At 49.9% G+C, this 13,939-nt stretch overlaps 1 protein-coding gene across 5 annotated transcripts in view; it reads right to left on the bottom strand.

The window, feature by feature from the left end:
- The window catches only part of SLC4A5 (solute carrier family 4 member 5), a 103,618-nt gene that overhangs the window by 6,405 nt on the left and 83,274 nt on the right, over nucleotides 1-13,939 (bottom strand). For all 5 annotated transcript variants that reach the window (XM_081833717.1, XM_031030178.2, XM_081833716.1 and 2 more), the window contains 7 exons: nucleotides 12,366-12,479; nucleotides 10,937-11,098; nucleotides 9,986-10,164; nucleotides 8,679-8,751; nucleotides 3,424-3,492; nucleotides 2,582-2,755; nucleotides 444-599 (listed from right to left, as the gene is read on the bottom strand). In XM_081833717.1, coding sequence (XP_081689843.1) covers nucleotides 444-599; nucleotides 2,582-2,755; nucleotides 3,424-3,492; nucleotides 8,679-8,751; nucleotides 9,986-10,164; nucleotides 10,937-11,098; nucleotides 12,366-12,479 — 927 coding nt within the window. The remainder of the gene's footprint in view (nucleotides 1-443; nucleotides 600-2,581; nucleotides 2,756-3,423; nucleotides 3,493-8,678; nucleotides 8,752-9,985; nucleotides 10,165-10,936; nucleotides 11,099-12,365; nucleotides 12,480-13,939) is intronic.

Below are 13,939 nucleotides of genomic sequence, written 5' to 3' on the forward strand. Positions count from 1 at the left end.
CTGTCCCGGAGTCTAATCTACTAATTGGTGCCCATCAGACTCTACCCCCGAGACCTGCTCCATTCTTTGGAGGTCAGTCCTCATAACCTCCCCCATGATGGAGCTGAGTCTTCTGCCCTGTCCATCAAGGACCTGCACTGCTTGTTGATAACAGCCCCGGGAGCTCACAGAAATGGGAAAGAATGGGTGTGGCAACCAGCCTTTCCCTGGGTTGTTGGGGGGGGTGGTGCTCATTCACTGTGGCCCACCCTGAGGATATTCCCATAAGCAGACGAGCTCTCAGCACCCCACACCAACACAGGCAGAAGCCTCAGCCCATGCCACACTAGGCCCAGGTGATCATAGCTGGCCACCTGAAAGCCCACCCTCTCCCTGGCCTGGGCAGAAGTGGAGGGAGGGTTTCTTGATCTCTTCCCTCAGCCCTGGCCTCACATCCTCCCCACCTCCTCATCACTGTCCTCATGGGCCCCTTTCCTTCTCTTCTTCTTCTTATCTGTCTCCTTCTTCTCCTTCTCTGGAAGGATGTTGTCAATCCAGGCCAGATCATGCTGGGAGAAGATGAGGTCCAGAAGCCTTCGAACAATGATGAGGCCCAGGATCTGTGGTGAGAGTTCAGAGAAAACCATGGGCTCAAGACCCCAAACTCAGACATTGTTTTTTCTCCCCCAGTCAGCTATGTTTAGGGACTTTATCTGGTCTCTTTGAAGCCATCTCAGAGCTCCGACAAACCACCATTTACCACCTGCCCGCTTGGTTCCTTTCATCTGGCCCTTCCTCAGTTGAATGGCAAAGCCTACCAATGAGCCAGGGAACAGAGCCTGTGACAGCTGGTTCGGAGCCAGGCAGAGACCAAGGGCTACAGAACTCCTACAGTTATTCTTTAAATCAGTGATCCTCAAACTTGAGCTTCCACCAAAACACCTGGAGGGCTTGTTAATACACATATTGCTGGGGGCTACCCCCCAGAGGTTCTGAGTCAGCAAGTCTGGGTCTGGCCTGAGAATCCGCATCTCTAACAAGTTTCCCAAGAGATGTTGATACTTCTGGATCAGAGATCACGCTTTGAGACCCACTGTCCCTCTGTCCTTATTTCTGAGGGCTGCCAATCTCTGTTAACAAGTATAAAGTACACTGAAGAAAGTGTACTGGGATATCAGGAATTTTTACAGTAAAGTCTAGAAAGTTTGGTTCTGTTCAGCATACACAAAGGGAAAAATGTGTGCTTTGGGGAAGGATTAAATACTGGCCTTTTAATAAATTCAATGGGCCCAGGGTAACTAGTTATAAATATTGCCCCTTCACTACCAAGAACCGGCCACTAAATGAGGTCAGGGAGAAAACCAGCCAGCTGGATTTAACTCTGGTTCCTAACTGACCCGCTTCTTGGGAGCAAGTAGAGCTTGAGAGCTAGACAGACCTGGGTTTTAAAAATCCTGGCTCTGAAAACAAATTAGTGGTTGCTAGGGGTAGGGGTGGGAAGAGGCACTGTCTGCATAGAAATGGCAGGGGGTGGGGGGTGCCTGGCTGGCTCAATCGGTTAAGTGTCCGACTCTTGATTTCCGCCCAGGTGGTGAGATCGAGCCCCCTGTCAGGCTCTGTGCTAGGCATGGAGCCTGCTTAAGATTCTCTCTCTGTCCCTCTCCCACATGCGCACGCATGCTCTTTCTCTCTCTCTTAAAAAAAAAACAACAGAAATGGCATGAGGGAATTTTAGGCATGATGGAACTGTTCTGTATCATGACTGTAGTTGTGGAACCACTAATCTGTGCATTTGTCCAAACTCACAGAACCACATAGTGAATTTTACTGCATGTAAATTAAAAAAATCAATAGGGGGAGGGTATGGATCTTGGCTCAGCTCCTTCTGGTTGTATGGTTGGGTCACTCACACATGCCCTCTGAGCCTCAGTTTCCTCACCTGTAAAATAGGGTTAGTAGTAGTACTAAAGTATACTTTAAGTATACTTAAAGTACTACTACTACTGCTGTGGATTAAATTAAACAGCACTCCACACATGCTAATGGTGACTATAATTTCTTTTCCTTTCCCCTTGTTATCGCTAGACCCCATGAGGGCCCTATTGGGGAGGATCCATTTCCCTTTCCTTAGAGTGGTGGTTCTCAACCTTGACTGCACATTTATGCCCACCTGCAGAGACTTATTACAGACACCAATGCCTGGGTTTCCCCAAGAGATACTGATTTAATTGATCTGGGGTGAGGCCTGGGCACAGTTTTAAAAAGCTCCCAAGTGATTCTAATGGTCCCCCAGGGTTGAGAATCCCAGGTGGGCACATTTCAAATCCTACCTCTGTGTACTCACTTTGGCCCCCAGTCCAGCACTGCAGGCTTTGGGGCCCACCCAGGGCTTTCCCGAAGCATTAGCCCACAGGCTCCCGCACCGTCCCCCTGCACTGCCCCCCTCTCCCCTCTCTATCTGGCCTGGACTCACGACCCGAATCTGTGCTTGCTTCTGTGACCCTGAGAGAGTCAGGCCATCTGCAACGGCGGACCTCCCTCCTGAGGACGCCTGCCCAGGCCCCATCGGCCAAGCAGGATGGGGAGCCCGCGCCCACCTTACCATGACCGGGAAGATGATGGCGGCCATCGTGGACTTGAGGATCCAGAGCACCGCCAGGCAGAGTATCTGCACCAGCGTGAAGAGGTGGATCCGGCGCAGGGGCACGTGCCGCAGGAAGGCGTGGTCCGGCTGGTGCTTGGCCGGCATGAGGAAGAGCTTGCAGCGTTCCCAGAACTGGCGGAGAGCGCGAGGCTCAGCCAGCAGTGGGGACCCCGTGAGGGAGGTGGCCCTGCTGGGGGCTTGGGACTGCGGGAAGGGGTGACGCGGTGGGGTCTCATAGGAGGTAGCCCCTTGTCTGGACTAAGAATGCACAGGAGGGGGACTGCAGGTCTAGGAGGACACACAGGGAGCCCTTAGGGGAGGAGGCCTGAACCCTGCCTGCAGGGTACAGCCCTGGAGGCGGCCACAAAGGAACACTGCCCCCATTCAAGGAAAATGCAACTAACTGCAACACAAAGACAGCCAAGACATCTGGTGTATCATGCTAAATAAAGAACAAAACAAAATGTTTTCTTCCGCTAGAGTTGCCTTAGAGAAGAGAGATGTAGTGAAATGCTCATTGGAGTCAGCCCCATCGGGGTTGTGAATCCTGAACCTGTTTCCTCGTCTGTAAAATAGGGATCACAGCACCTACTTACACAGATTTCATTATAGAACACCTATGAAGGGCCTGCTATAGTGATTTGATTTGATACACAGTAAATGGTAGTATCTTTATCACCATTATTTTCCCACTGAACTGCGGAATCAAGCACTTGGGGTTTCGGTAATATGGCAGCAGATGTGGGGAGTTGACTCTGGTTAGATCAGCCTGGGCCTCGGTGGGGTGGGGAGAGCCTTACCTGGATGCCATTCAGGGAGGCCACGCCCATGTAGAGGAAGACTCCATACAGCACGGGCATGGGGATGTACTGAAATGAGAGAGGGAAGTAGAGCTTTCGAATGGATCTCTGCCGGGGGCAGGCTGTTGGCTGCCCTGTTCTGTATGACAGCGTCTGCCAAGTCACGGAGGCAAGCTGGTCTGCCTTGGCTTTCCCCAAGCCATGAAGGAGCTGGATGTTTAGGGGAACTGAGCCTCTGAGAGTAGATCTGGAGCCAGTGTCGATGGGGAGGGCTGCCCTGCCCCCTTCTCTCTGGGCAGCGGCTCCCCCAGCCTGGCCGCCCTGCTTCCATCCCTGCTGAAGCCATGGGGTTTGACTGAAGACACAACTTCTGGAACATGGGAAAGCTCCATAGAAAGCCCCCTGCTTATTCTTGTCAGCTCCTTCCCCCTTCCAGCCCCAGCTGAGGACCCCCCACAAAGCTTCATTGCTCTGGGGACCTTTATTGAGTTGACCTCCATCAGCAGAGAGTAGGTGCTGATTAACAAAAATTATACACCCTACACAATCGGATTAAAAAAAGAAGCAAAACAGATGTGTATAGATAAACCAACCACCACTAATTGCCAACTAACCGCTAATGATTTGGTGGGCATCTTTCCTTTCTGATCATGCTCACAGGTAGTTTGTTAGCTTTTTCAAAAATGGGACCATATCACTCATACTGTTCTACAATCATCATTATGATTCTTTAGAAGCCTTTTGACGTATTTTTCTACTGTCTCTCTAAGCTGTGTTTCTTTTTTTTTTTTTAAGATTTTATTTATTTATTTGACAGAGAGAGATAGCAAGAGCAGGAACACAAGCAGGGGGAGTGGGAGAGGGAGAAGCAGGCTTCCCGCCGAGCAGGGAGCCCAATGTGGGGCTCGATCCCAGGACTCTGGGATCGTGACCTGAGCCGAAGGCAGATGCTCAACGACTGAGCCACCCAGGGGCCCCTCTAAGCTGTGTTTCTGCTTCTTTCATCCTGCCCCCTCCCCCACTTTTTTTTTTTTTTGAGAGAATGTGCATGTGTGAGTGGTGGGGGGGGGGCAGAGGGAGAAGGAGAGAGAGAGAATCTTAAGGAGACTCCATGCCATGCCCAGCATGGAGCCTGATGTGGGGCTCAATCTCACAACCCTGAGATCATGACCTGTGCCAAAATCAAGAATCGGACGCTCAACCGACTTAGCCACCCAGCACCCCCTCCTCCTTCCCTTTATCTGCCCTTTTGGCTTGCCACTGTGAACAAGGCTCTGCCTCGGTTCTAGGGTGGTCATGTTGGAACACGTGGGCAAATGCTAAGTCCTGTGCTCAACTTTTAGATGCCACTTAGGATGTCCATAAATCCAACCAAATAAGTAACCTTTTTTTAACATAAGTTAGACTGGGTTCATTTTTTAAACACAAACCATGATTTGGACCCATATGCTGTAAACCTCAATCCAAGACATTTGATCTTGCAGCCTTCCCATATGATTTGAAGCTGAGACCACGAGAACTCATGGGGCTCAGAGGGGAGGCTTCTGATATGGCCAGGGGTACCTCTGAGGCAGAATGCTGAAATCCACAGTCCTGAAGAATGGTGGCAAGGTGCGAGCAAAACATGAAACAAAACAGGACAACCCTTCAGGGCTTGGGAAGGACAGGGGGTCTGCAGAACTGAATGGGTAAGGTGTTCATGCCACCTGTCAGATACGTGGCCACGTCATCCTCCAACGCCCTCAATTTGACAAGATAACCAAAGATTTGCAAATTGATGATGACAGGGCTGAAGATTATCACTGATCCTCTAGCAGTAAAAATCACTGTGTCTAAATCAGGGCAACCATCCATTGAGAGAGAGATTTCATCCCTTACTGCTCAAGGTGGGGTCTTTGGGCCAGCATTATTGGCATTGCCTGTGAGCTTGTTAAAAATGCAGAATTTTGGGTCCTACCCAGACCTACTGAATCAGTATCTTTTTTTATTAAGTTTTAATTCTAATTCCAGAATAGTTAACATACAGTGTTATATTAGTATCTTTAATAAGGTTCCCAGGTGATTTTTTTCATAGATATATTTTTTCACATATATACATATATATAAATTTTATATATATATAAATTGTATATACATAAAATGTGTGTTTATATTTGTGTATATACATAAAATGTGTGTATGTGTGTGTATGTGTGTATATATAAATTTTTTTTGAGAGCCCAATGCAGGGCTTGAACTCATGACCCTGAGATCAAGACCTGAGCTGAGATCAAGAGTCGGATACTTAACCGACTGAGCCACCCAGGTGCCCCTCCGAGGTGATTTTTATACACATTAAAATTTGAGAAGCCCTAGAGCAGAATTCTACTGGAGGAATTGGACAAAGGTATAGTTAATAACTAATTTAGAAACACTGATAAAAATAAAAACACTAATAATTAGGATCCAATTTGTACCCTCTAAAATTTGTAGCACCAAAGTGATCTCTCCCCTGCTATATAAACAAGAATTAAAGATCCAAGGTGTCTGGGTGGCTCAGTTATGTGTCCAACTCTTGATTTCGGCTCAGGTCATGATCTTAGGGTCCTGGGACTGAGCCCTGCGAAGGGCTCCATGCTCAGCAGTGAGTCTGCTTGAGGATTCTCTCTCTTCCTCTCCCTCTGTCCGCCCCCCAAATAAATAAATAAATCTTAAAAAAATTAAAGATCTCAACCAATGTCTTAGGTAGACGGCTCTCCAATGTACGTTCTCTGAATCTGGTATGTACTCAGCTATGCCTAATTTGACAGACATGGGTAAACCTACCGTTGCAAAAAGTTAAATAAGCTTTTTGGAAAAAATTTTTTTTAAGATTTTATTTATTTGAGAGAGAGCACAAGCAAAGGGGGAGGGGCAGATGGAGAGGGAGTAGTAGACTCCCTGCTGAGCAGGGAGGCTGACGTAGGGCTCAATCCCAGGATCCTGAGATCATGACCTGAGCCAAAGGCAGATGCTTAACCGACTGAGCCACCCAGACGCCCTGGAAGATTTTTCTTATTGGAAATAAATGCTGGGATTAAATCTAGAACCTCAGATCTGGGTTAAGTTATATTTTTCTTGAACTGGCTATACAAAATATCTTCCCTTTAACCTAAAATTAGCCTTACTACTTTGAGCAGTAAGGGATGAAATCTCTCTCACAATGGATGGTTGCCCTGATTCAGACACAGTGATTTTTACTGCTAGAAGATCAGTGATAGTCTTCAGCCATCATCACCAATTTGCAAATCTTTGGCTATCTTGCCAAATTAGCACTAGTGTCAAAATTAGTACTGGTGTCAGCTAGTGATAATGCTTTAATCACTTAACTAAAACAATTTTGAAAGCCAATCTTTTTTTCTGTTGCTGTTGTTAGAAATGATTTTATTTTGCTTGGTTAAGATGGAAGACATCTGGATAGTTGTCAGGTTGTGACGGGGAAGGTCTGCCTCAAGGACACTTGAGCTCTCATTCCCAGGAGCAGTTTTGGGTGGATTCAGTCTCTGAAGAAGTATGTGCAAAGTTGTTGACTTCCTCTGAAAGCCTATCTTTAAAAAAAGGTATAAAAAATGGGCGCCTGGGTGGCTCAGTCGTTAAGCATCTGCCTTCGGCTCAGGTCATGGTCCCAGGGTCCTGGGATCAATCCCACATCAGGCTCCCTGCTCAGCAGGGAGTCTGCTTCTGCCTCTCCCACTCCCCCTGCTTGTGTTCCTGCTTTCGCTCTCTGTCAAATAAATAAATAAAATCTTTAAAAAAAAAAGGTATGAAAATATAAACAAATAAAATGAAAATATATACTTTATGTACTTTAATACAATCAAATAAGAAATCCTAAATCTTATGATCAATAAAAATCTAGATAGGTCTTCTCTGTTATAAAATTTATCAAATAGACTAATTGGTGGTGAATAAAATATTATATTTTTTCTACACTTATTATCAAAGAACATGGGTAAGATTTTTTGGGGGGGGGTAGGATTTTTCAAATCATTTGTCATTGAATACAAAAACAGTATCAGAGTGCTTGGAGCCATGCGGACCCATGGAAATTTTTCCATGTTGGCCAGAGTAATAATTAACATTTCCCTATATCTGGCTTCAGAAGAGACCAAAGCTAGCGACACTCTGATCACAAACTTCTAGCCTCCAGAACGGTAAGAAAGTAAGTGTTGTTTAAGCTGCCCAGTCTGTGGTATTGTATGCAGCAAATGAACACAATAGGTAAGTGGCTGAATTGGAGAGATGGAGAAACCTGAGCAGAAAGAGTATTCGTGGACGCATACTCTGAATGTACTCTCATTTGATTTCATCTCTTCCAGTTGGTCTGGAGGGATGTGAGCCAAAGGATCTTCAAACTGTGTTGGGGGGAAAAAATCAGTTTTGTGCCCAAGACATGCAAGACAGAGGAGCAGAGAACAGGGCACAGGAAAATCTACAGAAACATTCTCCTCAGAAATTTGAAACTTCAGAAAACCAGTGAGCAAAGAGATGTCTAGTGAGCCATAAACCACAATGTGGAGACACAACCAGCTCAGGAAGCTCCTGATCTAAGCAAGGATGGAACTTGGCCAAGGACGCCTGGGTGGCTCAGTCAGTTAAGTGTCTGCCTTCGGCTCAGGTCATGATCCCAGGGTCCTGGGCTCAAGTCCTGCATCAGGCTCCTTGCTCAGCAGGGAGCTTGTTTTTCTCTCTGCCTGCAGCTCTCCCTGCTTGTGAGCACTCTTGCTCTCTGACAAATAAATAAATAATATCTTAAAAAAACAACAACAGGGGGTGCCTGAGTGGCTCAGATGGTTAAGCGTCTGCCTTCGGCTCAGGTCATGATCCCAGGGTCCTGGGATCGAGTCCCACATCGGGCTCCCGGCTCAGCGGGGAGCCTGCTTCTCCCTCTGACCCTCTCCTCTCTCATGCTGTTTCTCTCTCACTCTCTAAAAAATAAATAAATAAAATCTTAAAAAAAAAAAAAAACAACAACAGGATGGAACTTGGCCAAGCTTTCTGAGGGAGGAGCATCTCCAGAAAGGGGAGGATGGACCCTGGGAGGAGTGGAAAGAGCAGTGAGGATTGCCTGGTGCTAATAAGCGATGCAATGTTCCAGAAAACAAGGACGGTGGTGAAACATCTCTTTGGGTCCTGCCTCTTTAGGGTCCATGTGGAGACCCTCTCCCCACCTCTGAGGCATCAGGCCAGTGCTTTCTTAGGTGGATGGCGCCCTGGTGGAGGGTGTAGAGCCTCACCTTCAGGACAGGAGCCAGGAAGACGGAGATGCCCGTCAGGATGAAGACAATGGTGCCGGTCACTCTTTGTTCCCTGGCAGACAACGGCACACAGTCAGGGTGGACTGGGAGATGCCCCCTGACCATTCTAGCCCTCTGGCCCTCGTGTGCACCTAACGGTTGTGTCCACGCCCTGGCCTCTGCCCTGTTCCCCCATTCCAGAGAGTAAACCTGTCTGAGGCCCAGCTGACCGGCACATGGGAAGAGAGGGAGCCTTGACTGAGGCAGATGTAGGGGCATTTGGGAGGGTGTCCAGTGCAGTGACTAATAGTAGACGTGCTGCCGCCAGACTGACCTGGGTGTGGCTCTGCCACTCAGCTGTGTGGCAACAGGCGAGGCCCTAAATGTCTTCAGCCTCAGTAGAAGCAAGATAGTGGCAACCGCCTTGGGAGTTGTGAGGATGAAATGGGTATGTGCACTGCTTATGATCCCTGCCCTTCGACTGCAGGAAGATCCTTCGTCTGTGGGGCATGACTAAGAGGAATCAGAGCGAGGGGGCCCAGCTGCTGGCAGAGTAGGTGGGAGGGGCAGGAGAGTAGGTATGTTTTCCTGAATGCCCAGCCAGGCCCAATCCAGGTGAGAGCTGGGGGGTCGGGGGCAGATTGCTCAGACCCAGTCATCTGGGGCTCAGGAGTCCAGGAGGAGACCCTGCCCTGGCCAGAGAAGGCTCATCCGGCGCAGGCTGTGTAGCCCAGGTATCCCAAGGCAGTGAGGAAAAACTCTCTGGACAGCCAGTGTCTGATGTGGGCTCACCTCGGAGGCCCTAAGAGGTAGAAGATGCATATGGCTGCCGGTAACAGGTAAGGGAGCCGACACCGGCATGAGAGGAGGAGGAGGAGGGCATGGAAGTGACAGGCCATGGGCCACCGTCTAGGGAGTGGGAGTGGTCCTGGGAAGACTCTCTGGAAGAATGGAGACTGGGGAGGACCCACACCCACAGGAGAGGTTGGGGGATGGTGGGGGCAGGGGGTCTTGAAGACGAGGAGACAAAAGGACAGGTCATAGGGGCTGTGGGGACGTTGAGTAGCCCATGCAGCTAAGAGGTCAGTGTGCACGCGGGCCATGGTGGTGGACTGCTTGCAATTCATTACCAAAAAAGCACCACTTAGAACTGAATTTTTGTCTCCCTCCCTCTCCCTTAGGAATATCACTCCTATCCTCCAAGTTCCTGGGCTGTCAGATAACTCGATAGTAAGAAAAACCTGCTTCCCTTCTCCCAACCTAAACACCCCTGCTCAGGCAGTCCCCAGTCACTGCTCCCCACCTACCTGACCCCCAGGAACTGGGGCTGCTCCCCAGGGGCGCTGGTCTCCGTCTCCATCTTGAGGCTGTCGATGTGGGCGATGGAGATGACAGTGGCCGCCACATACCAGGGGAGCCCCATGAAGGAGCACAGGGCCATGAGGATGCCCACCCAGAACAGGTCCAGATGGTAGCCAGCAGCCTTCTGCATGGGGCAGTGGGAGGGGAAAAGCTGTCTAGGGAGTCTGCACCTGACCACCTGTTGGTCTGGGGGAAGGGAGACAGAAATCTCCCCAGAGCAGCCATTTTGTGGAACATGGTTAAAAGGCTCCCCTCGGCCTTCATTAGGTACTCTTAGGGTGTCACCACCCTGAGGTGCTCAGGCATCACCAACCCCAGGGTTTGTTGAGCTAGGGAAGGGACACAGGAAAGGGAGGAGAGGGGTGTTTGGGCTTGGACAGGTGCTGGGCTTGGGTCCTTGGGAAGAAGGGCTCCTACCAGTGGTGACAATAGCTCAGCAATTCTTGAACGTGGGGTCTTGGCCGGGGCAGGCTTTAGACCAAGCTCAGAGTGGTCTAGATTGGGATGGGGAGAGGGTTGCCCAGAGGCAGGGAGAGGAGGTGCAGGGACCAGAAGGGCTAAGGATTCTCCTCTGCCTCACGGTTCTGCGTCAAAATCCCAGATTTTCTCGGACTCCCAAGTTCCTGGTCAGGAGGCACAGAGCTGGAAGATCACTTCGGGAGAAGCAAGGAGCCTGTGCCTAATGGCCCAGCCTGGGGTTGGTCCTGGCCCTGGTGGCCTTACCCACATCTGGAGGTCACATTTCCCCACACACGCACCAGAACTCTAGTCTTCTGACCTCACATCTTGCTTTATAAATGGCCCCACATTTTGACAGAAGCACCATCTCCCTTCTTTGTTCCTTCTGACCTTGGGGCAAGAAAGAGGTTGTGCCCTGCTCCTAGCGGCCGCCTTACCCTCAGCTTGTTCTCCTTCCGGTTGACTATGACGGCGGTGATCTGCTGGTCCATGAAGATCAGGATGGTCACCAGCAGGGCGGGCAGGATGCTCGCCAGGTACACCCACCACGGGTTCTTCCCAAAGGGGGCCACAAACCAGCCTCGGTCAGGCCGTGTGGGCTGAGCAGAGCAAACGGAAACAGCCCTTTCCTCTCTCCCTTGTCCCAGTGCACTTGCTGCCCGGGGCCCCACTCTCCCTGACCTCCCACCACTCCCCACCTGGGGTGCTTTTTGAGTGCAATCTTTTCCCTTCAAGACATTAGACACCTGCAACTGTAAAGAGACCACAGATGCAGACAGACTCGGGAAGGGCATGGTGTCTGCGGCACTAAGATCATCGGCGGCAGCTGCCCTGGGGTTGATTGGGACCAGGGAGGTGCACAGCCAGAGGACAGATCTGGCAGTCACTAACTGCAATGTAACAAGAAGCAGGAACGAGGCCCAACAGGCAAGAATAAGAAATCTGATGGGCCCGGTGCCTGACGTTTCTGCCTCTCCTCTGAGTCACCTGTCTGGGGAGCATTACAGGATGGTTTGTAAAACACCAAACATTAATTCAGACTTGCACATTAAGAACAAGGGATTATCTACGCAGGAGCTGGGCTGAAATCTATCTTTTCTTTTACTTAAGAGAAAGAGGTACTTTTTGTGTTCAAGCTACTTACAAGAACCCTGAAGTAACCATGAGGAGGTCAAGCCCTCAAAGGCAGGGAGGGTGAGTTCTAGAACCTGTACCTCCACGCCTAGTGTAGGTGGTTGGCGCTCCTTGTGAGGGAGCTGGGCCTGAGCTTAGCTACGAGCAAACAGCACCAACTCAGGAATGATGGGGAGTTCCTGCAGCAGTGATTCTCAAGCTTGGCAGGCCCTTTCGGGGGTGGGCGGTGCTTATTAAAATACAGAACTCTGGGCCCCATCCCCAGACTTCCTGATTCCACAGGTCTGGGATGGGGCTGAGAAGATGCATTTCTAACAAGTTCTCAGGTGATGATGTGATGATGTTAGTCTGGGGACCACACTTTGAGAATCAGTGTTCTAGGGGATCATTTTCAACAGACCCCAGGGGACGCCGCTTAAAGACTGCTGGAGCCAGGGGGTTGTAGCTCCGTAAGTGGAAATCAGGGGGCTTCTGCTGGGCTGGAGGGGGGGTTTCAGCACCTTCCCCACTCCGTAACTCCACAGCAGGATTTCACTCTGAATATGTCCCTAACCTACCATCCTAAGGGACCACCCGCTGGGAGGCTGTGTGGAGGAAGGGTGGAGCATACCCAGAGAAACCCCTGGGTTTCTTGGCTGAGAGTCTATGGAAGTATGATCGGCATAGAGGGGAAAGGCACTGAAGCTGGTGGGCAGGCAGGGCTAACACCCAGAGCAGGGGCCAGGGGCAAACCTTGATGACACTGGGCACATGCAGCTTGGGGGTCGCCAGGCCGAAGCAGGCATCGATTCCACAGAACAGCAGGATGGAGAAAATAATGGAAAAGTCAGCTACCAGGGCCCGGACCTGCAGGAAGGAGATGGGCAAGTGAGGGAAGCACCTACCCTCCTCCTGGAGGGCTCAGTCCTCCCCTGGCAGCATGAGGAGCACGGGTAAGAACTTGGGCTTCAGTGTCAGCAGACTGAGGCTCAAATCCTGGCTCTGCCCTTGCCAGCTGTGCAACCCTGGAGAAGCAGGTCATCTCTTGGAGCCTCAGTTTCTTCGTCTGTAAAATGGACATAATGATAGCACCTACCTCATAGACATAAGTGAGCTACGACACATTCAGAGGGCTTGGCATAGGTTAGTGAATGTGGGAATTGTTATTAGCCAGTGACTAATGGCGCCACTGCTGAAAACATTTTCTGGTGTGAAAGACGGAACTGGGTCACCCGTAAAGGGTGGTTGAGGGCAAGGCTGAACTTAGATCTAAAGGAAATCCTACCTCCTGAAAATCTGTGGCAGATGGCTGCACTGCCATCTAGGCTGGGAGGGAGGTCCCTGATTCTGCTGGGGACCCCTGTCTGCTCTCAGACCTTCTGTCCACTAGATGGCCTTCACCTCTGGCTCCTGTGTCTCAGGATGCCCATCCTAGGCCAGGTCCGCCCCCACCCCCACCCCGCGCCGCCTCGTCAACGTCCACACTGCCGCCTTTTCTATATCTCTTCAAAGAGAGCAGGTTCCAGAGAACAACAGGGAAAGAAGTTGGAAGGGCAGGGGCAGGTTACAGCACACTGAATGCATTCCCTGTACCCCTTACTCCCCTTTAAAATTGTTATTAAAATAACATATAATTAATTAAAAACTCACATGGTGTAGAAAGCCAAGTCCCCCACCTCACCTTGCCTCACTCCGGATGTACCCCTATGTCTGCTTGATTTTAGTTGTTCTGGTGATTTCTTCCATGTCATTATCTAATATGCTATACTTTTATATTTCGATTTACTAAATTAAAGCATGACCTACTGATAAAGATTCGACTTACTTGCACTGTCCCTCCTGCCCTTTCCTCAGTCCCAATCTTTGAGAGTTCTTTTTTCTTTCTTTCTTTCTTTTTTTCAAGATTTTATCTATTTATTTAACAGAGAGAGACACAGCAAGAGAGGGAACACAAGCAGGGGAAGTGGGAGAGGGAGAAGCAGGCTTCCCATGGAGCAGGGAGCCTGATGTAGAGCTCGATCCCAGGACCCTGGGATCATGACCTGAGCTGAAGGCAGATGCTTAAAGACTGAGCCACCCAGGTGCCCTGAGAGTTATTTTCAAACTCTTTCTATGGGTTTCCTTTGTACTTTCAAGTTATACAGTGAAGCCTCTCTTTCTGCTGACTTTGCCAGCCACGCACATGCTCCGTCACGTGAGGCTAGCTGCAGCCCTTCCCCCACCTCCCCTCCCCATCCTGTTCCATCTGTGACCGTTCCCTGTGGATCTTTACATTGTCAAATCTGAGAACACTCACATTGTGTTCCATCAACACATGTCTTTTGTGG

The sequence above is a fragment of the Leptonychotes weddellii genome, chromosome 10 (genome assembly GCF_054177405.1).
Source record: "Leptonychotes weddellii isolate Sample4059 chromosome 10, ASM5417740v2, whole genome shotgun sequence".
NCBI classification, from domain to species: domain Eukaryota; kingdom Metazoa; phylum Chordata; class Mammalia; order Carnivora; family Phocidae; genus Leptonychotes; species Leptonychotes weddellii.